The sequence below is a fragment of the Aythya marila genome, assembly GCF_965140915.1.
Source record: "Aythya marila genome assembly, chromosome: 19".
NCBI lineage: Eukaryota > Metazoa > Chordata > Aves > Anseriformes > Anatidae > Aythya > Aythya marila.
Window position 1 is genome coordinate 11,953,425 of NC_139060.1, and position 22,457 is coordinate 11,975,881.

At 38.9% G+C, this 22,457-nt stretch overlaps 2 protein-coding genes across 4 annotated transcripts; one reads left to right on the forward strand and one right to left on the reverse strand.

Annotated features, from left to right (window-relative positions):
- Nucleotides 1-86: 86 nt before the first annotated feature.
- On the reverse strand, nucleotides 87-10,865 carry FBXW2 (F-box and WD repeat domain containing 2). Of its 2 annotated transcripts, none has more exons than XM_082775308.1 (7): nucleotides 10,611-10,865; nucleotides 8,659-9,168; nucleotides 6,674-6,868; nucleotides 5,792-5,925; nucleotides 5,080-5,166; nucleotides 4,478-4,647; nucleotides 87-1,558 (listed from the first exon to the last, which is right to left on the reverse strand). In XM_082775308.1, the coding sequence occupies exons 2-7, from the start codon at nucleotides 9,146-9,148 to the stop codon at nucleotides 1,270-1,272; spliced, it is 1,365 nt and encodes a 454-aa protein (XP_082631434.1). In that variant the 5' UTR covers nucleotides 9,149-9,168; nucleotides 10,611-10,865; the 3' UTR covers nucleotides 87-1,269. The 2 variants fall into 2 exon arrangements, with proteins under 2 accessions (XP_082631434.1, XP_082631435.1); XM_082775309.1 differs by having other exon boundaries at nucleotides 8,659-9,076; nucleotides 10,611-10,799.
- A 118-nt stretch (nucleotides 10,866-10,983) lies between these two features.
- On the forward strand, nucleotides 10,984-22,150 carry SLC2A8 (solute carrier family 2 member 8). 2 transcript variants are annotated; one of them, XM_082775320.1, is made up of 10 exons: nucleotides 10,984-11,225; nucleotides 11,454-11,613; nucleotides 12,383-12,589; nucleotides 14,322-14,421; nucleotides 14,557-14,768; nucleotides 15,228-15,371; nucleotides 15,934-16,042; nucleotides 17,039-17,212; nucleotides 17,823-17,941; nucleotides 18,127-22,150. In XM_082775320.1, the coding sequence occupies exons 1-10, from the start codon at nucleotides 11,167-11,169 to the stop codon at nucleotides 18,259-18,261; spliced, it is 1,419 nt and encodes a 472-aa protein (XP_082631446.1). In that variant the 5' UTR covers nucleotides 10,984-11,166; the 3' UTR covers nucleotides 18,262-22,150. The 2 variants fall into 2 exon arrangements, with proteins under 2 accessions (XP_082631446.1, XP_082631445.1); XM_082775319.1 differs by having other exon boundaries at nucleotides 10,985-11,225; nucleotides 17,823-17,968; nucleotides 18,127-19,303.
- Nucleotides 22,151-22,457: the final 307 nt, after the last annotated feature.

Below are 22,457 nucleotides of genomic sequence, written 5' to 3' on the forward strand. Positions count from 1 at the left end.
ACACTAAGGGGAGATTTTATTGTAAGGAAAACAAAAACAAAATAAAGAAACCACCTCAAAGTACTTCTAAAGCATGGGAGTTGAGATGTCATTGATACAGCTTTTAAGTACACGTCATACACCACAAAAATATGTAGAGTATTGCTACTCGATAGTTAACTCATCTGTTTATCTGGTCTCTTACAGCTGATCAAAGTAGATGTTTTTCCACTCCTATGCTTGTTTTTTGTTTTTTTTTTTTTCCAAATTTTCATTTTTTTTTCTTTTCAGAGATGTACCGTTCACATATGCCCCTGCTTTCTAAATCTAGATGCAACAACTACTTTAAGTGTGTAATTATATTAACTTCAACTTTCTGGGAAAAGTGTATGGCTGCTAGACATCAATTGATATAAGTGTGATTCTTGGTGTACACATTGAACACCATCCTCTGATTCATTTAATTTCTAACTATCTGCAAACTAAATTACATTCTCACACAAGCCATAGGAAACGTGAACTATAAAATACTGATCAAATCATTCTGAGTGAGAAAACCACCAGTAAATATGATAATACTGTCAGATGTTCTCTAAGGTTAATTGCTGTGGCAATCAGATAGATGAAAAGTTGATTCATTCTGTCTGAGGAAAGCTCATATCGACATATTCCTGAGCTTAAATTATTATTGTTAGCATCTGACCCTAGTTAAAGGACTGTGTTGATTCCCAATTTCAAAGATAGGTGCTTAAAGCTATCTCAAGGAAAAAAACATTTTGACAAAAATCAGTACCAGGGAGAGAAAAGGTCTATGTTCGCATTCAAGTTAAAAAAGCAGCCATGCACTGTAACCAGTATTTGCTGATACATATATATAAAAAAAAAACAAACAAACAAACACAAAAGTCTACTCTAAAATAGTAGCTTCATCCACCTTCTGTTCCAACAGCCAAAAAAAAAAAAAACAAAAAAAACAGGGCAGAAGTCAGGTACAAGCATTATTTCATTTTAGACTTAATGGTGGATTTGAATAGTTTAAACATTACAAGCTATGCTTCAGAGCCCATAAAGGTATGCTTAAACATGAGTAAAAGACAAATTTAGTGGCGAATACTGTTAGCATGCTGTGTTGCATTATGTCAAAAACAACTCATTCCCAAATGCCCAAATAAAAGTAAATGATTGTGCACTGCATGGTGATACCACTAGGTGTGCAACTTTGGTTCATGCAAAGTTTCATTTTATGGACACACTGCTGATAGTCCTGAAGAATCTGCATACGTGATCTTTTCAGCCGTGTTCTTTCCATAACACCAAATGGATACTGTGGTCTGGCATACTGGTGGCAAAAACCAAGCCCATATCATTTTGGCCATTTAGTCCATTTAACCAAGACATTTCACCAGCTAAAAAACTTGAACCTCTCTTTGATTTTCTGTACTCTGGTAGAGGCCAGCGGCTTATCAATTTTTCTGTCCTCAAGTCCATTATATACAGGTATCTGTTATCAAATAGTAGAGCAAATATCTCTCCAAAGCCCAGCAAGGACACATTTGAGAAGTCAGGAGGCTTGATAACCCTGGAAGATAAAAGTGTTGTTAGAAACTCTGTCACTACACAGTCATGAACCGGCATTATTAAAACAAATTCTTATGTGTCTATAGAGAGGAAGTATCTAAACTCATCTTTTCTAAATTATTCAAGAAGAACTAGATGAAAATTTTTCAAATCAAGGAAGTGAGCACTCAAGTCAGGCCTGTGGTTTCAGCATAGGCTTTCTGCATTCAGGACAGACACTTCTAAAGATAAATAAATGTTAAGGTTTGAAAGGGATTCTGCACAGCAGCAGCAGAAAAAAGAAGTCAATTTCCAGATATACACACAAGAGCAGATGTACTTGTATTTTACAGAAAAATTTCATAGGGATTTCACACCTAAATGTCTATAAAAAGGTACAAGGTCTCATACTATTCTTTTGACCACTCTTTCAAAAGTTGGAAATAAAGCACAGAAATGTATTTTTGTGACAATACAATAAATCATTCAGCACTGGTCCTTACAAGAATGTTGCTTTACTGACCCTTAGCGTAAGTTAAATATTTTTACTTTAAGGAGAAATAACTGAATATATTAGTTCCACTAAACCTTTGGGATTTTGTTGCCTTAATAAACAAAACTTGAACAAAAATTAAAGAGAATGTTTTCCACAGCTGACTGAGTGTTTGATCATAGCATTACATAAAGCACAGAACTAAGGCACAAAAACATATGGAGATGAAAAACTGTTCTCAGCAGTGAGAGAAAATCTTTCTCTTTTGAAGAAGCAATTCTCCTTAAGTAGATCTTCCTACAGTAGGTACTCTTCCAATATTCATGACATTTCAATTAAGAGTCTGCTAACAGTTTTAGAATGCACTTTTTTGATAAGTTACAATTTTTGATGACACCATTTCCAACAGACAGAACCTCATTCTGTTTTTTGAAACAGAATACTTGATCCTTTTTTGCAGTCCCATTGATTTTACTGTCATTCCACACTGTTATTGAGAATATCAGATTTCAGTTCAATAGTGCTATATAAGGGAAAAGTGTCTTTTTAATACCTTGTACTGTCAAATGACCTGCAGAAATGGCCTTCTGGTTTGCTGCAGAGCAATTTGGGTAGCAACATTAGCTTCCAGTCACTAGTTTTATGTTCACAACTACAGCACTAAAGTCTGATTTAAATCTATTTTGAAAATCTGTAGCTCATGTATTGAAAATAGAGGAGTAGTTAGTGGCCTGAAAGCAAAACAGCAATCAAATGGTTGGTATTAACAGGTGATAAATTACAATAAAATCTGGTCAATACAAACAGAATGAAACCAAGCCAAACCAAGCCTCCCTCCATCGTATTTGAAGTCCTGGAAGTTAGGTGAAGTCCCTGGTGACTGGAAAAAGGAAACATCACTCCCATTTTTAGAAAGGGTAGAAAAGAGGACTCGGGGAACTGCAGACCAGTGAGCCTCACTTCTGTGCCTGGGAGGATCATGGAAAAGATCCTCCTGGAATCAATGTCAAGGCACATGCAAGACAAAGAGTTGATCCGAGAGGGCCAGCATGGCTTCACCAAGCATAAATCATGCCTGACCAATCTGGTGGCCTCCTACGATGGAGTGACTGCATCAGTTGACAAAGGAAAACCAACTGATGTCATCTGCCTGGACTTCTGTAAGGCCTTTGACACGGTCCCACATGACATCCTGATCTTCAGCTTGGAGAGCTATAGATTTGAAAGGTGGACCATTCAGTGGATAAGGAATTGGCTTGAGGGTCGCACCCAGAGAGTGGTGGTCAATGGCTCCATGTCTGGGTGGAGTCTGTTGATGAGTGATGTCCCTCAAGAGTTTATCCTGGGACTGGTACTGTTTAATATCTTTATCAACAACATAGACAGAAGGATCGAGTACACCCTTTGCAAATTTGCAATGACACCAAGTTGAGTGGTGCAGTTGATACCAAAGAGGGAACGGATGCCATCCAAAGGGACCTGGACAAGCTAGAAAAGTGGGCCCATTTGAGCCGCATGAGGTTCAACAAGTCCAAGTGCAAGGTGCTGCACCTGGGTTGGGGAAATCCCAGACACGAGACTGGGAAAACTCATTGAGAGCAGCCTTGCAGAGGACTTGGGAGTTCTAGCGGACAAAAAGCTTGACATGAGCCAGCAATGTGCGCTTGCAGCCCAGAAGGCCAACTGCATCCTGGGCTGCATCAACAGAGGGGTGGCCAGCCAGTTAAGGGAGGGGATTGTCCCCCTCTACTCTGTCCCACTTGTAGTGCTACATCCAGGTCTGGGGCCCCAAGTACAAGGATGTGGATCTGTTAGAATGAGTCCAGTGGAAGGCCACAAAGCTGATCAGAGGGCTGGAGCACCCCTCCTGTGAAGAAAGGCTGAGAGAGCTGGGGCTGTTCAGCCTAAAGAAGAGAAGGCTCCAGGGTGACCTTACTGCAACCTTTAAGTACTTAAAGGGGACTTAAAAAGATGGAGAACAACTTTCCGCTTTGTTTGGTAATGATAGGACAAGGGGGAATGGCTTTAAATTAAAAGAGGGGAGATTTAGATTAAAGGTTAGGAGGAAATTCTTCACTCAGAGGGTGGTGAGGCACTGGAACAGGTTGCCCAGAGAAGTTGTGGATGCCCCATCCCTGGAGGTGTTCCAGACTAGGCTGGATGAGGCCCTGGGCAACTTGATCTAGTGGGTGGCATCCCTGCCCATGGCATGGGGGTTGGAACTAGATGATCTTAAAGGTCCCTTCCAACCCAAGCCATTTGATGATTCTATGAATATGTGTGAAGAAAGATGTAATTCAAAAGGATCTTGATAAAAAAATCTTTACACATCTAAAGAAAGTTATTAAAACCATTACATTTCATATAATACTTCCACAGAATACTTTATATTTTCTTCAAAGTACACCACTGGAATAAGTTCTACACATTTTAAGATGAAAGATTTACCTGAGAATATCATAGCTGGCAAAGTCCCACTGGTATAATCCTAGTGCTGAACTGCACACTATGTATTTACCATCGAAGTGCAGCCTGGGCTGCAGGGATATGCTGCGATCTTCAGAAACAGACAGTGTTTTCAAACATTTGCAGTTTATTTCCCTTCCAATAGGCCAAATCTAGAATTAAAAAACAAAAAACATGTCAAGACCACAAAACATTCAAGTGATAAACCATTACTCAAATAGGCTCAGTCTCTTGTTAAACAGCAGGTGAATGTATGAATGTTTTTCAGAAATACTTTTCTTCTTTATTTTCTTTAAACAGCGCTATTTGCTCCAAGTGTTTCACTGTCACATTAGCACATTAGGCATGAAAAAAAAATACTTTTTTTTTTTTAAATTACCATTCACGTCAAGCTACCATTTGATTCTAAACATGATGGAAAGCATTGAAAAGTTAGCTTCCAAACAGTTTCTTGTCTTGAACACAACTTTACAAGTAAGGACTATGAGAGAAAAAGTCCTATATTAGTTGTAAATCAGCAGAGCACTCAAGTATTCTGTTTCCCTAGGAAGAACAATGATGTGTTCATGACATACGGTACATACCTTGATTTCATACTTATCTGCACTTAGAAGAATATAATCCCCAGGACTATGCATAAGAGATTTGACTTTGCACTTCTGCAAAACTACCTGTAATTGAAGGATGTAATGACTTATTCTGATGCTGTTAACCAAGCATTCATTTGTATTTTCCATTTCATTATAGGGGAGTATGCTACACAGATTGTTAAAGGCAATACAGGTACTTTTAGCAACTGAAGGGAAACTGCTGTTCACACTTTTTTTGCTCCTACTAGTGAGAACTTACTGTACTAATACGTTAAGATAATTCTCACCCTAGCACACATTCCAAATTCTGAAATGCTCACAAGGAAAATACTGTTTCTCAACTTCAGAACACTTGTCATGCTTAGACTTTGGTTATCAAGATCATTACTTTTTCTACATAATTTTTAGAGTAACTTTCTTTCAGAACCACTGTATTCATTTGGTCTTTGAATTGAACACCAATTCCTAGTAGTACTCCAGCTTCTTTGGAACAGAAATCTCTTCAATGTTCTGAAAGGTTTAGTTACAGTTTAAGTATTTTTTCTTTTAAAATGTTGTTTTGCACTATCTACATTTCTTGATATTTTTCAGGTTCTGCACTTAGGGACAAGGTTGCGATTAAGATACAGAAATTCAGAACATGCTAAAAACTTCATGCAAGGCAGTTTTTTGCAAGTGTTTTTATTTAAAAAATCAATATTCCCACCTTAGTGACCCATTCTGTGTGTCCAGTAAGGGTATTCAGGCATGTTCCTGTTGATAAGGCCCACACTTTCACAGTGAAGTCTGCAGAGCCACTGACCAAAACGTCAAGTTCATCATTGTAATCCACACTAAAAACTACAAACAGAGAGGGTTTTAAATAAGGAATACCAGTCTCTGTGCATGTGTTTTTCTGAGACACTAACTGGGTGAAAATGCATCAGCTACTACAGTTTTAACTGTTGTTCTTGAACTGTATACATGAATTATCAGTGCATCTCCAAACGTACACTACAAAACTACTATTTGCTCAAATTAAAAGCATGTAGATCAGTGGTTCTATTATGACCGGATTACAGTGAAGTGTAACATCACCGTAGTTCCTAAGATAATAGTTCTAAGAAGTCAATTTCAGCAGGATTAGTACAACTGGTATGTCATAGAAGAACAGACCTACAGCTGAGTTGAGGATATTTTGTGGTAGAGGACAGATAATTAAGACAGAAATGCAAATAGAGATTCCCAGGATCTATTGTGCTCTCTCCTGTAAGACCATCTCCAGTTTGGGGGTATAAAGATCTCCTATTGACACGTGCTCCCTGTTATATATGGCTTGCCTCTTTTATTCAGAACTCTAGAGCACTACATCACCACTGCACTTAGTATTATTTTCCTGCAAAAAACTATATTACTATGCCTTGGCATTATCCAAGAACAGACAGATCTAGATCTGTTCTGGCCACTTCCCTCACAAAAAGTGATTAGGGACAGAGCTTTAAAACAATACACTATTGTACAGAAAGCTAACTTAAATTATAATGTGTTCTATTATATGTGATGTACATTACTTGACTGGTGAAATTAAAAACTGAGAAGTTCAACATACCTGCACCAGTGTGTCCTCTGAAATGCTGTGTCTTTGCCCCAGAGCTCCACTCCCAACAGGCTACTGTGTTATCAAAAGATCCTGTTACAAGCTTTTGTTCATCAAACTTCACTGTAGCACAAGTGTGTGTCTGGATCCCATAGATGCACTGACCTGTGCTTACATCCCACAGTTTTGCAGACAAGTCATCTGATCCTAGAATATAAAGTATCAGGATAATTGCAAGCGAATAATATATACAATTTTCAAGCCTTTACTAGTATTTCATTTCTGTCTTAAACATAGTATTTTCACAGAATCACAGAACAGTTGAGGCTGGAATGGACCTCTGGAGATCAACCCCCCTGACTCAAGCAGGGCCATGTAGAGCCAGTTGCCCAGGACAGATGGCTTTTGAGTATCTCCAAGGAGGCAGACTCTACAACCATTCTGGGCAACCTGTGTCAGTGCTCCATCACCTGCACAGTAAAATCAAACTAAAACAAAACAAACAAAAACACACAAAAAACACAAGGGTTTCCTGACGTTCAGATGACACCTCTGGTGTTTCAGTTTCTGCTGACTGCCTCTTGTCCTGTCACTGGGCACCTTTGATGAAACTGGTTCTACCCTCCATTTAGGTATTTATGCATATTGTTAGGATTCTCCCAGGCCTTCTTTTCTCCAGAGAAAGTAGTCCCAGCTCTCTCATCTTTTCCTCACAGGAAAGAATTAACCATCTTAATTATGCTGCTAGATGTCTGCCTTCCATTTTCCCTTCCATAGATGCCAGCACTCACACCTGGAAGCTTTATAAGATAGATCACGCTCAGGTTTGGGGAGCCACTGATTATATTGTGTTTTAGTTTGTTTCAGGTAGGAAAGGAGTCCATCAAATCTCTCCATAGAGAAAGATGGAAAGACAGCAGATGAATACCAGATCCCCTCATCTGCCATTTTTCTTTCTTTCTCTGTATGTTTTTTTTTTTTTAAAAAAAAAAAAAAAAAAAAAAAAAAAAAAGCAAATAAACTTATAACAATAACTCAAGTCTGCTGGTTTTAGAGAGCAGGAAAAAGAGCCCAGACCATTCTCTCTCTTTTATTCTCCTGTAGTTTCAGCACATAAATGTGCCACTTTTCAGTAACAGTTGACAATGCTGCTTCGTGTGGATTTTCCTTCCCTGCTGACTAGGAAAGTGAAAGACTGGCCAGCATCTAGTTGCTAGTTTCTAGTAAACACCCTAAGGTACCAACTGATGTGAGGGTACTTAGCCACTATTTCTAACTTATTCTATAACACTGTGATCTCAAGTCATTGGGAAATCCTTGGAATACACTCTGACAGTAGTTACCATTCTTTCGTACTTAATGTTTCGTATTTGTTCTGGCTGTATTTCTGAGTTCAAACTGAAATCTTGAAGTCTGCACTCTTCAGGAACGAAGCTGAAACCACCAATACAATATGCAAGTCAGATTAGTAGCAAGGTTAAATCTACTTTATGGTTCTTTACACAAGAGCTTAGATTATGTTAAGAACTGAAAGTGCTTATGAATATATCAGAGAAATTGTCACAAGGAAGACACTTTGCCTCATACAGCTTGAGAGACTGCAGTGACCATACAGTCAGCCCAATCAAGGCCCCTTTAACCTAATATATCTTCTAAAGGATAACTAACATAGCTGTACTTCTCAAATGTGCTTGCTAATGCAAAGAATGATATGCAACAACGATGCCATCTTTTTTTTGACTGGTAAAGAAATTGGTGTCCTTGAGTGTGTGTTTTTTTTTTTGTTTTTGTTTTTTTTTTTTTAATATTAAAACGACTAGTGAGCTTACTAGATCCAGAAGCTTCAGAAACTGCAAAATAAATTTATTTTTGAATCACATTGAACTGAGTTAGCACTATGAAAATAACCTGTCTGGTCAAGGAAAATCAACTTGTAATTAATCAAATGAGGCTGTGTAGAAGATAACAAAGGACTACAAGTTTTCTGAACTTCCTACCTGTGCACAGAAGACCATCTTTATAGTAAAGTGCATATACTCTGGCACTGTGTCCAATTAAAGATGATGTCTCAAAGGCTTCATGGTCCTTCAGCTGCTTCATCCTTGAAATAGCCTTTAGGTAAACCTTCTTCCAGTGTAGAGGATCCTGAACAGAGTCATCTATTTGCCAACCCAAATTCTTACATGCAGTCTGCCAGACCTCTGTACAGGCACTTATAACCTTATTCCATTGCTTAGAGACGAGGCAACATGTGAGTAAGGTCTGAGGATCAAGCCATTTTAACAGATAAAAACTCAGTTCCAATGGAAGGAGTTTGAGGAAGTCCCTCTTGAGAAGAATCTCTAGATTATTGGAGAGGTGCCTGAGCTGGACTGCTCCACTCAAGCTAATCAGGTGATCCAGAGTTTCATTTTTCTGCAAGTCCGTCAGAGAAAGAAATGTAATAGAAATGTTATCAAGCCATGCTTCAAAGTCCTTTTTCTCCATAAGGTTATGGAAAAATTTACCTGTGATACATCAAAATACTGTATTAGTTCTATTCAGAAAACAAGGTAAGCATCACATCTTTATTATTGGTACATCAGTATTCCATTGGTTAAAGCATAGACTGAAGTAACCAAACAAAACATAAAATATTCATGAGGCTAGTAAAGAGCATTTGCACAAATTTTGAACTATTGTCTGACCTGTATAAGACTTAGAAGCGAGTTGTACAGAGCAAATGCATGTTAGTGTTCATTATGAATATTTACATCTTTCTTGTTACAGGTTAACATTTTTAAGTTCTGAATCCAGTAAGGGTTGATTCAAGTTTTAAACCTACTACAGCAAATAAACACTGTCTTACAGTTTACTCATGGTTTAACTCAAAAAGGGAAGAGAACAAAACATACAGAGGGATAAGAAGCTAGTTACTGACAGAATTTATTCAGACTTTTGTCCTGAACTACTTTATGGGAAAGAAAAAAAAAAGTTAGCTGCTTTATTTTTAAAAAAGATACAAAGATATGTCTGGAAAATTGTATTGAAGAATGTTAGTCATCTTTTGTATCTCTCTGACCTCTTTAATTTTTTCCCTATTTTCCAGTTTATTTCCAATGAACAAAATTAACCATGAAACTGAAGGCTTCAAACGCTACTTCTTAAACTCTGTGATCTGTATGCATTTATACTATGCTGTAGCATTCTCAGGTTTCTACAATATGTTTGAAACATCGGGCAAACAGTTAAAAAGCTTTATTTATATGTATTTTCTTTGGAAGAACTCACTCCACTCATTAGATAACTAACCAAATTTAATTAATAGAAGCTCCCAAATCCAAACAACTGAGGAATCTGAATGGGAGCCAAATATGTGTATTTCCGTACAGAAATGAATTTCTGTTTACCTTCACAGAATAAAACCTTAAAGAACACCTCTTAACGTGACATAGTAGCACTGAAAAGTAGAGTCTTCACTATGAGAAGCTGCACGTGGCCTGCAGAGAAGTATCAATTCTTGATAAAAACACAGGAAGGCACTGGGCATTAAATGCACAAAATCAGCTGCTTCTGTCGAGTCACAAGTTCATGCAGTCACTGTTACTCTTGACAGCACGTAAGGGCTTTCCTCAGCAAGTATGGCAGAAAGCGTATCTGCTGCTCTATAACAGGCACACGTTCTCTTTAGAACAAACACAGTTTTCTAACAGTCTCCCTAACGATAAAAAATACGTGAGCTCTAAGGTGTGTGTTGCATTCAGCACATGCCGCTACTGCTGAAACCAACAGCAGCTGTGAGGGCCTGGAACCGGCGCTGCGTGCACAGGGCTCTTTCCTAGGCGTTATCCGACAACCGCGCCGCTCCCCCACCCGTTCCCATTTCCCTCCACACGCAAAGCACGGCGAGGACCGGAGACATATAGCGCAGCTGTAGCCACCAGCAGCTGCCCCAACAACTCCCGCTCACCTCAGGTAGCGGCCAGGCGCGGAGCGTCCTTCGGCAGGCAGCCGCCACGGCTCGCGCGGTCCCCCGGGGCCCGCCAGAGACTGGGGCTTCCCCGCAGCCATCGCTCCCGCAGCAAAGGACAGGCTCCCGCCACTTCCGCAGCCCACACCACAACCTGCGGGCACCCGCGGGAGCGGCCGCCCTCGGATACTGCTCTGCGCCTCAGCCACGCCCGACGCGGGAGGGGGGCCGGGAGGGGGGAGAGGGCGCGGAGAGAAGGCGAGCCCCGCGCCGTGGCAGCTGCGCCGGGCGAACCGGCCGGCACCCGGAGGGAAGGCACTCGGCCGGAGCCCACGGCTCTCCGTAGTCGGGCAGCTTCCGGCGCATCCTCCAAACGTCATCGCGCCCCGCTGCCGCGCTCCCGCCGCTTCCGTCTGAACTAGGGCTCGCAAGAGGCGCGGTGTCCCTCTGGGGTCGGCGTTGTCCTGAGGGCCGGTGCCTGCCCGGTAGCGCGGCCGGCTGTTCGTGCAGAAGTGCTTAGGGCTGGCCGCGCCGAGGCGCACGCCGCGGTAGGGGCATGGCGGCAGAGGAGTCGCGGTACCTGCTGGGTTACCCGGCTTCGGACGCTTACCAGAGGTGAGCGCGGGCGCTGCGGCCGTGCCGTCTTGGCTGGCTCGGGGGCAGCGCTCACTGCCCTGGAGATCGTCTGCGGCCGGTATCGGGGCGGGGGGCGGGGGGGGGGGGGGAACGTGACGGATGCGAGCTCGGGGTCGGGACCTCTGTCAGGCCCGTCTGGGTATTAGCGGCCCTTGTGAGAGGGGCTGGAGGCGGCGCGATCCTTCTCATTCGTCTCTTTTGCCTCAGAGTGCAAAACAAGAAGCTGTACCTGGCCACGTTTGCTGCTGTCTTAGGACCACTTAGCTTTGGCTTCGTGCTAGGCTATAGCTCACCTGTTATACCAGAGCTGAGGGAAATCAATGATCCTACATTAAGATTAGACAGCAGTCAAGCATCGTGGTTTGGGGTAAGTTTCTGTATGATGAAGTGTTACTGTTATGTGATTTCAATTTAAAGTGTAGGTAAAGAAGACACTGTTTACATGAGGGGGTTTTACTCCTCTTAAGAACAAGGATAAATGTGGATCTTGTTAATGATTTTTTTTTTTTTTTTTTTTTTTGTGAGATCAGTGATTGATTCAGATTTTTCCTGAATGACGGTGATGTTGTGCTGTGATGACCCTCAATTAGCATATATTAGTAAATGCCCATGTTATTTGAACTTACTTTTGATGATAAAAAATCTTGTGAGAATTCTCAGCTTTCTCAGTTGAGCCTGTCAGGGGACCACAGAAAATCGACTCTTTAGTAGATTAGGTGTAATCTGTCAACATAGGGAATATTTGCTTTTGGTACAGGTTGGACTTCAGGTTATTCAAGATAATATTCTTCAGGGCTTTAAAACAGTTTGAAGGCCCGTTTGTGAATGAATGGCTTTGTAGACAGATTAAAAAGGTTACTGCTGTTTTATTTTCTTCATTGAAAGAGCTTTGTGCATGTATGTGATCTGAAAATTACTTGCTGCTCAGTTGTGGTGAGTAGTGCTTCTTGGCTATGGTTTGATTAGGAATTTAGTGTTTATTTTGGTTTTCAAAACACCTGCATGCTCTTGTACAATTTTCTTTTTCAGAAGCTGCTATTTACTTTAAAAACAAAAACAACAACAAAAATGTTTTTATTTATATGCATATATGTATAAATATATGCATACGTATTTTTAAACTTCTTTTTTTGAAGTCTATAGTAACATTAGGAGCTGCTGCTGGAGGAATACTGGGAGGCTATCTTGTGGATAGAGTTGGGAGAAAGCTGAGTCTAATGCTGTGCTCAATACCGTATGTCTCTGGATATGTAGTTATTATTTCAGCTCAGAATGTCTGGATGCTTTATTTTGGACGAATACTGACTGGCTTAGCCAGCGGAATTACTTCACTTGTTGTTCCGGTAAGTAAGGCATTATTTCTGTTGGTGAGTGGTTTGTTTATTTTATTTGTTTTTAAAGCTTTTCTAGGAGAATGGTTGTTATTTCATAATGTTATCATAAGTTGCTTGGATGCAGTAACTAACTCTAGCCAAGGCAGTCTGTGGATTTAAAATAAACTGATTTTTACAGGATCATATTTTTGCATGTTTTTAGTCATGAAAAAAATACAGAAATGTTTTATTTATTCTAATAGCACTTCTGCATTATGCATTCTTAGTACAGTCATTTGATCCTTCAGATTTTTAGTCTGTCCTTACTATCTGATTGCTTCTGTTTGTTTTAATATTGTGTAGCTATATCTCTTGAAGTTGGATTTTTGTTTGCTTGTTTTTGCTATTACCATCTACTTCTAATAGTCTTGTATTTCACCAAACTTAGGTTTTCAATCTATGCTCACTCACTCATTCTAGCGCAATACCAAGCAGTGACTACTCCTTCCATTTAACTGCTGTCTTTGGAACATTAACTTTTCACATGCATTCAGAAATATCTGTGCACTAGGTTAATGGAAAGAATTCATTCTCTTGTTGTCTTTTTTATTTCTGTATAATTTGCCTATTGGATCTAGTGGCAGTATGAAATAAACTATCTAGAATTTCAGAATTCAAGCTTGTTTCTTTTCTGGTGGTTCCAGCATTTCTTGCTTTTGAAGTAAAAAAGCAAACTGAAAATAAAAGGGAAAGAAGTCATGGTGAAGTGCAGAATAAATGTTCAGTTACCAATCTGGATAGTTATAAAAAACAAACAAACAAAATATTTCATCAGTGGGATCTAAATTATAATCTTGTACAACGTTCTCCATTGCTGAATGCAATCTGCTGTGCTAATGCGTATGAAGGAACTGTTTTCTTTATGAACAACTGCTTTCTCTTTGTTTCCTGGAGCCAAGCTTTAAGTTCCCGTTTGCAAAGGCATTCATCCACAGCCAACAGTAAAAGATCTATATGACTGCAGTGATGAGGGAGGAAAATGTTACCTGTAATACCATGGTTTTGTAGCTGTAAACTATTCCTGACCTAAGGATTACTTATTTTTCTTCTTGAAAAACTTAAAATTGTAACTTTGGAAAAAAAAATGCATCTGTAAACATGAGGGATTTCTCTTCTATGTTTCTGTGTATACTGGTGAGCTGTAGCTGTTGACTTAGGATCAGCGTATTTTTTTTTTTTTTTAACGAACTAAAAAAATTAAGTTGTTCCCTAATTTTGGAGCAGATATGTTTGCTGTTCATGTATGTTAAGATGAGCGACTGTCAGTTGAGGACTTCATGGAGAATGCCATAATACGCAGTCTTTACTTTGAATGAAAAATTTTCAACTTTCATTTGCAAAGAGTTTTATAGGTGATGTGGGCCATGTGTTCATGCAAGACTGTCCCAAGCACCAGAATGCTTTTGTTGTTGATATGGCTAACAAAAGAAGCCCTTACTAATGCCAGTTTGGTCATATGTGGGCTGCTGATACATCAGCATTTTTCTGTTTTAGGGCCTCCCCTTTCTCCATGTTTTTTCCATAATGCCAATGTGCATTTCTGTGATGGTACTTTTCTACTCACGCCATTTTACTTAAGGCTTTTTTTTTTTAAAGAGGGGAGTCACTAGAAAGTATATCTGTATTTCAGAAATGAATTACTTCTCAAATTCTTGATCCAAAACTGGGTAAAAATAATTAGATTTTTCTCCTTATGTTTTAGGTGTATATATCTGAAATATCTCATACAAAAGTCCGTGGTATGCTTGGCTCTTGTGTTCAGCTGATGGTGGTAACTGGCATACTTGGAGCCTACATTGCAGGTATTGGGGTTAGGGGTCTAAAATGACGATAAAGAGTTAGTACATGTAATGAAAGAACTACACTAAGGAATCAAAACTAGCTAATGTTCACAGTCTCTTTTTTTTTTTTTTTCTTTTTTTCTTTTTTTTCACCAGGAATAACACTGAAATGGCACTGGCTGGCAGTGTTGTGTTCTTTTCCACCCTGCATAATGCTTTTGTTGATGTCCTTCATGCCTGAAACACCAAGATTTCTGCTGAATCAGAACAAACACGCAGAAGCCATAGCTTCTTTACAGTTTCTGCGGGGACCATATATGGACCATGAATGGGAATGTAGGCAGATCAAAGCTAATGTTGAGGAGGAGGTGATGAGAATCTGATTACATTAAATTTTTTTTTGAATACTATCTGAAAGCAAACAGTGTAATTAAAAGTTTTTTTTTTACTGTTGCTTGCCTAGTAGCCTTTTCTAAAAACATCAGTCCAAACCTGTTTCCTCATACAAACAAAATTTAAGAATCAGTGAGATTTAGAGCCTTTTTTTCCACTACCTTTCAGCTGAAACTATCACTGTTGGTTGCCATTGGTATGCCTGAGTAGCAGTCAAGCTCATGATCTTGGTAATTATCTATTCTGATTGATATCTAGTTTTTCTTTATCTAGCAGTTTTGTAGGATTATTCAACATCTCTAACACTGATTTCCTATTGTTTGTATTATATAAAAGCACTTCCTCTTGCCCCTGTCCAAATGCATCATTTGTTGGTGATCTCTAATTTAAAATACTGAACTTTTCATGGAATCATTACTTCATCTTTTTAACAGGGACTAAACCTCTATGAATTTAAGAATCCTTCAATCTACAGGCCACTTCTTATTGGTATGGCTCTGATGTTCCTTCAGCAAGTAACAGGCATTAATGCAGTTATGTTTTATGCAGAAATTATCTTTGAAGATGCAAACTTCAAGGTAATCAGTTTGTGTTGCCAGATTGGTAAATGTCTGTTGTTTGAGTTTAGTAGGTACTGAGTAAGTCTAAAATGTAGCAAACTGACTTGATGCCGATCCTGCCTGCATCATAGATAACAGTTTGGGTTTTGGGTTATAGATACCCTCTTGACTATGTTACTCTGGCATATCTGAATGTGACTTTTTTGGGGGGAAGTATGTTGTGTGTGAAACTTTGCTACTGATAGAAATTCTTGTTATAGTCATCTTAATTCATAACTTTTTTAGTACAGTTACAAATCCAATGCTTCAGAGAAAGTCAAACTCTTGTGAGAAGCTGTGACGTGTTTTAAAGTTTATTAAGAGACCAGTATGTTATGTTAATTAATCTTGACCTTGTCATTTATTTTTATTTATTTATTTAAGATTCTCTCTCTCCCCCCTTCCCCTCCCCATTGATTTCTGTGGGATAGCTTTTCTTCCTCCAGAGTCGAGAAACAAATGCATCTTTAACGCTTAATAAGTGAATGTGTTATCAGCCTGAAAAAGCAAATTCTTCTCCCGGCCTCTTACTTTATTTCAGGACAGCAGAATGGCTTCTGTTGTTGTGGGTGCTGTACAAGTATGTTTCACTGCTGTGGCTGCACTTATCATAGATAAAACTGGACGGAAAGTGCTGCTTTACATGTCTGGTAAAACATACTACTGACTTCAGTTAGAAAAAGAACTATATAGAGTACCAGAAAGTCTTGTAACTGTTGGGGGAATTAAGTATTACAATTTATGTATCTTAAGTGGTTTGCTTTATAATTTAACTATGGACTTAAACTCTAAAGTCATAAGAGGAAATTGTCACATTATACGTACACAATTTTATTGTTTGACTTTGATTGGCCATAGCCATATCACAGTATCATCTGGGTTGGAAGAGACCTCCAGGATCATCTAGTCCAACCTCTAACCTAACACTAACAAGTCCTCCACTAAACCATATCACTAAGTTCTAAATCTAAATATCTTCTAAAGACCTCAGCAGGCTATTCCAATGCCTAACAACCCCTTCAGTAAAGAAGTTCTTCCTAATATCTAACTACAACCTAATACTAGTGTTTATAGTGTATGGTATTTAACCTAATGTATTCTTTGGACACAATTTCTGATTGTATGTCAGAACTCATTGTAAGCGGTGCCCCTTAAACCTGTGTATGGCTATCCTTTTTGTCATTTTACCAGGCCAGTTCATACTTTGGAGTAGCTAGGTCATGAAGACACAATACATTCTGCTACCTAAGGTGTCCAGAAGTGGACATTTCAAGTAGCTTCTCCATAGCTGTAGCTACATTCATGGAGTGTTGTGCTGCTTACACAAGGCCGCATGTAGTTTAAAGAAATTTAACTTTACAAATAAATATGCCACCCCCCCCAGTTGTTTGATATAGTTGTTGCATTGCACACTCAATAGCAATGACTGCTTTAAGGACTTCTGTTTGTCTAATGCATGGAATGATTTTCTGGTATCTTTCACTCTTGTCTAAGCCAATGTTTGTTTCCAAGAACACTATCTTTTTAGAAACACTTCGCTAGGACCAGCATATTTTGTATTTGGCTGAGCACCTGTGTTTTGGCTCTCAGAAAGAAGAGTACTTATGCAGTGATCAGTGACAACATGGTTATTGCTTACTTTTCAGGGATCATCATGGCTGTCAGTACTGCATTGTTTGGGCTTTACTTTAAAATGGTCCTTCCACATGGGAACAACTCATCAAATGCTAGTCTGTGTTTCACTCTAAACTCAGTATCCCCAGGAACAGAAAACAACCTATCCTGGCTTGCAGTAGTAAGCCTAGGGCTCTTTGTTGCTGGTGAGTGGAACAAGCTTCTAAGCAGACATTACATGACACTCATAATTGCTGTTGAATGTGACAAATTTGTGCCATAATGTCATATTATTGATAAATGGAGTTCTGTTCGACAGAGCTTTTTAGTGTATGAGACAAAGTTAGGCTGGGAATTCATAACCCTACTGCTCAAGCCAGCAGTAAAGTAATTAAGCTGATGTCATGGAAAATCAATTTATACCTCCTTCTTGTAATACTAAGTAGTAATCGCTCAGTTTGAATTACTCTGTAGTCATTAATGGAACGAAGAGTCTTTGGTAGTATCTGAGCCATACTGAATTCTGTGACAGTACAAGGAAGCAGCAGTAAGAAACAAGGTTAATTTTTAAGTAGCTTCAGAAGCTTCTCAATAAGAAATTTTGCTTGTTAAGACTATTGTTGTAAGAAATTTGACATAAAGTGCAATAACATATAGTAGGTCACCCTCAAGTCAGTAACTGCAGGCTTTTGCTAGAGGCACTTTTTTGCAGAATCAGCCTAGAATGTGGAGTTACTTGCCTAACTTGACCATCATTCACTTTTCCCTTTGAAATATACTTAACTTGCATTTAATCTCTTCTGTTTGTAATTTCAGGTTTTGCTGTTGGCTGGGGTCCTGTTCCATGGCTGGTGATGTCTGAAATTTTCCCACTTAAAGCTAGGGGCATATCTAGTGGCGCCTGTGTGTTAACAAACTGGGTTATGGCATTCTTGGTAACTAAGGAATTTCATGATTTGATAGTAAGCATCATAAAATACAATCCAGTATTTCTTTTCATAAGAAAATTTATTTAAGATGATTCTGAGAGAGCACTGGGCCAGTCTTCTCTGGTGGCCCAGATTGTAGTTGCACAGTAACAATTTATCATAATATTTTGCTGTTGTTTCCCTTCCCTCAGGCTTTAATATCCTATGGCACATTCTGGCTCTTCTCTGCCTTCTGCTGCCTCAGTGTGATTTTTACAGCCTTTTATGTACCTGAAACAAAAGGACAGACCCTGGAACAGATTGAAGCCCACTTCAGAAGATCTTAAGTCTGAGATTGTTATTGATATGAAAGCTTTATATCATGAACTATGGTGCTGTTGCTAAAACTGACTCACATGGCAGATAGTTACACAACTTCCTATCAAATTGTTTTAATGAATTTTTGTAAAATGTTTTTTTTCCTTCTCCTCCCATGTTGCATGTTGGTATGTACATGCAACTTGATTATCTCTGTATGTTCACTGTAGTATATCTTCCTTGTGTAAGTCTTAAACATACTCTTTCTTAAATTGCCGTGTTTTTTTGTTTATTTTCCCCTACCTTGTGCAGACTGACTGTAATGGAAAAGAAAGCATGTTTAATCTTTTTCTCTAATAACTAAATTAAGATCTAATTTTATAAATAATAATAAAAACAATTCCTTCTTCTGTACCTTTTCCTGATGGCATATGAAGAAACTAATGATAGTCTGGATAATTTTTATTTCAGACTGTGACTTCTCCCTTTTGTGTGGTACTACTTCAGTATCTGGGATACCTGACCAAGGAAATAAGTCTAGATCTCAAAGGGAGATGAAGGCATTATCTGTCCTAGTGCTGTCAGGTTGGCTAGGAATGCATTTAAATCACAAGATGGGTTGTAACTCTCAGCAGAATGTATTTTGGAGTCTCTTTTTCAAAAAGAATCAATAGATCTTGTAGACTAAGACAATACACCTATATAAAGCCAGAAAAATGGAGGAAATCCATCTTTTGTAGCCTTAAGTTAAGGGGTAAAGATCTACAACTGGAGAGTCCTGAAAGACTTAAAAGCCCAGAAACACAAACCAATGCTGAATTATAGCTCTCGTCAAAGATGGATAATGCTTAAGATACAAGCACCAATCTCAGCAGCTGTGACAGTACTTAAGTGAATGGCATGTTTGAAACACTTTCTACAGAACTCAACTAGAAGTAGTAATCCATCACTGTTGGCAGCCATTCTACCCCTTTTCTTTTTAATTTCTCTTGACTGATGAACCAAATTTAGAGAAGCCATTAGTCCTGCAACTGCGAAAGAAAGAATAGATGTAAAGTTTATTACATATGTAGGAATAAGTCTTCTCTTCCTCCTTCACAAAAACAATAAATTGCACTTAAAACAGTTCCAGCTGTGATAGGAATGTTTCTATTTGGATGCTACATCTAAAACACAAACCATACGCACTATCACATGACATTAAAAACAATGATAATACATCAGTATTTAAGACAGGTGGTATTAAAGAGGTTTTGATCACAAACTCAGCAACTTAGCAATATCAGTCATTAAATTACAAAAACAGTCTGCCAACATTCAAAGACTTTGTTAAAATTGACACTGCAGGTTGGTAATACTGTCTGCATAAACCTTTAGAGAATTTTCCATCCAACTGTATATATATCTAGTAGAGTTATAAATACACACAAAAATAACCTCTTATTTTTTTTCCTGAAATCATAGGCTAATATGGTTTCACTAGCAAACAGGGTGTCAGTCAGTTGCAGGTCAGCAACAACAAAGTGAAACAGCTAGGTATTAAACAGCCTGGTGAAGTGGCTGTGCTCAACTGTAATAATATGCATACTTTCTACCCTGCATGCTAGTACAGATGTTTACTGTCTATTGGCATAAGAGCTCCTTGTATTATTTATTAGTATTATTTAGTTCTCAGGGTATAATTTATTTCTCCACAAATTCAGACTATGCCTAAGTATCTGAGAAAACTGCTTTAACAGAATTAGCAAGCACTGGGCAAATGAACCATGACATCAAAATTGTTAATAATGACACTAGTCAGTATCACACACACACACACGTATATATATATATATATATATATACACACACACACACACACATATATATACACACACACAAACACAAAAAAATCCAAATCCAAGGACTAGGTTTCAAATGCAGACTAAGCCACAGCTCTGGGGACACTCCTGCATCTGCAAGCGCAAGCCATAAATACAAATCAGGAAAGCCTGCAAGAGCTTGAAACTGGCTTGTCCAAGTACACCTAGAACAGCAGAGAAGAAATGGCAGGCGCAGCAGCCTTGGCCATGTATAACGATGCTACAATTCCTATGGGTGCAACCTAACCTATTACCTGCCCTACTAGGAACTGTTTAAATATATATGTAGTTGACCAGCCCAGTACTCCAAAAAAGTTTTAATTTTAATCTACCCATCAGTTACAAATGCTTGCACATGTATAGGGACAGATACATGAATGCAGACAACAAAACTGCTACTCATTCTGAGTGACACTTCACATCCTGTCACGGACTGAAAAAAAGAAAAAGGCCAGAAAAAATGAAAAATCCTCATTCCCCAGTCTAGGAAACAACTGTAATCAGAAGAGGCCCCACTTGTTCCTGGCAAACGAAGCAACTGGAGTTATTATTCACATGTCCATTAAACCTAGAGTCTGCATTTTTTGCCATCATGAGAGCACCCAGCCCTTCCAAAGTTGCTGGGGTCTTTATCTCCTCAGAATGAAACATTCCATTGCTTTCAGTTTCAAACATTTTTAAAATTTATTTGTACTCCATTGCCACTTGAGGAAAGCATTAGGAAGAAATGACTGTTAGTCTGGAACACAAGTAGGTTTATCTCTCTTCAAAGTTCTTACATGTCAAACTGGTATAGTTCATAACTGGCCTTCAGTTTAGCTTAGCTTGATAGCAACTGTTCAAAAGCTGGTAACAATTATTCCTTTGTGGAAGGAATTTTTTAACCCTTCTGTTGATGGTGGTAGCAAGCTTTATTCAGTAATCTTCTTCATTAGAAAAAGCATCTACCCATCATAGCTGTAGTTTTAAAGATTTTCTTTTTTCTCATGCATATGATGATCAGCCAACACTAAGAACACAGGCTACTAGTAGCAGTTTTAACACAAGATGTGAAAGTGGGAAAGGCTGTGCTTAGGGTGGACACGGCTGCTATTTGTGTCCAAGGCTAATTTCTAAGGTTTAATGAGTAGACGCATGTTACAAAGAAGAGAAAAAACATGATTCTAAGGGGCCAGAGTAAAGAATGGTATACCTGTCCATCTCAGTTGCCTTCCAATAAGCCATTTCATGTTTCCTGGTCACCTGACACTGGTTTGAAGACAGATTACACAGATGTATGAAAAATGTGGCCTTTAGAAATGACAAACAAGAACCTATCCATCAATACCAACAGTTGGCTTTTGTTTTGATCAAGAGCCTGAATAGGATGGATCTAAGACACTACTTTGAGACAGTCAATGTCTAGAAGCTAGTTCAGAGAACAACGTCTCATCACACTAAGATGCATGTAAGTCATGCCACAGTCTGACAAAGACTACTTGTATACTGGCTATTTGTCCAGTTTTCCCAGCAGTTTCATATTATTGTATGGTACTTTGTCTTTTAGATAAGACAAATGTGAAAAAGAACTTCACACACTTTAGTTCTTGTGGCTTGTGTCAAACAAAATTCAAGCATAACTACCATGTTCCCTGCCTTCTACCTACACTCCAGGCTGCTCTTGTACGGTAAGTAGAGAGTAAACTACACATACATGATCCTAAAGCCTCAGTTACCATACCTAGGAGTCATAAAACAAAATAATTTTGCATGATCCCTCCTTCACCTCCTTCTGCTAGGTCTAATATTATTCCTCCATGCCTGCATGACATGCTGGTTGACCGCAGAAGTAAATACTCAAGAAGTGACAGCACTGTTAAGGCACTTACTGCATACCTAAGAAATGAAGACAGGTCATTTTCTCCAGTGTTCAGATCCTGCCTGTCCTGTATGAGTAATATTATTTTAGGTCTGGTAGTTCCCAATATGACTTGCGTAACAGTTTGCATCAGACACATTAAACTATACCATAAAATTCAGACTGGAGGCGAGAGACAAGCCAATTGATATGGGATCTATGCTTCCTCCCTCCTCAAACTCTTCCAACATCCTGTTCCAGATAAAATAAATACCATGAAGCTAGTCTGATCCTTTTTTTTTTTCTTTTTCATCTAGCTTAAGCAGTCAGACTTTTGCTGTATTCCTTACAGTACTTTTGCTGCTTGTCAGTATTTGCTAGATGTCATCAATGCTGCTATTACAGGCAGAACTCCACACACACACTTCATAGCAATACTTTATTGCCACTGCTGTGGTTTTTCATCCTGACTATCACCCTAGGTCAGTTATAGTCAAACTTTCTCCATTCTTCTTGATCTCTCTAC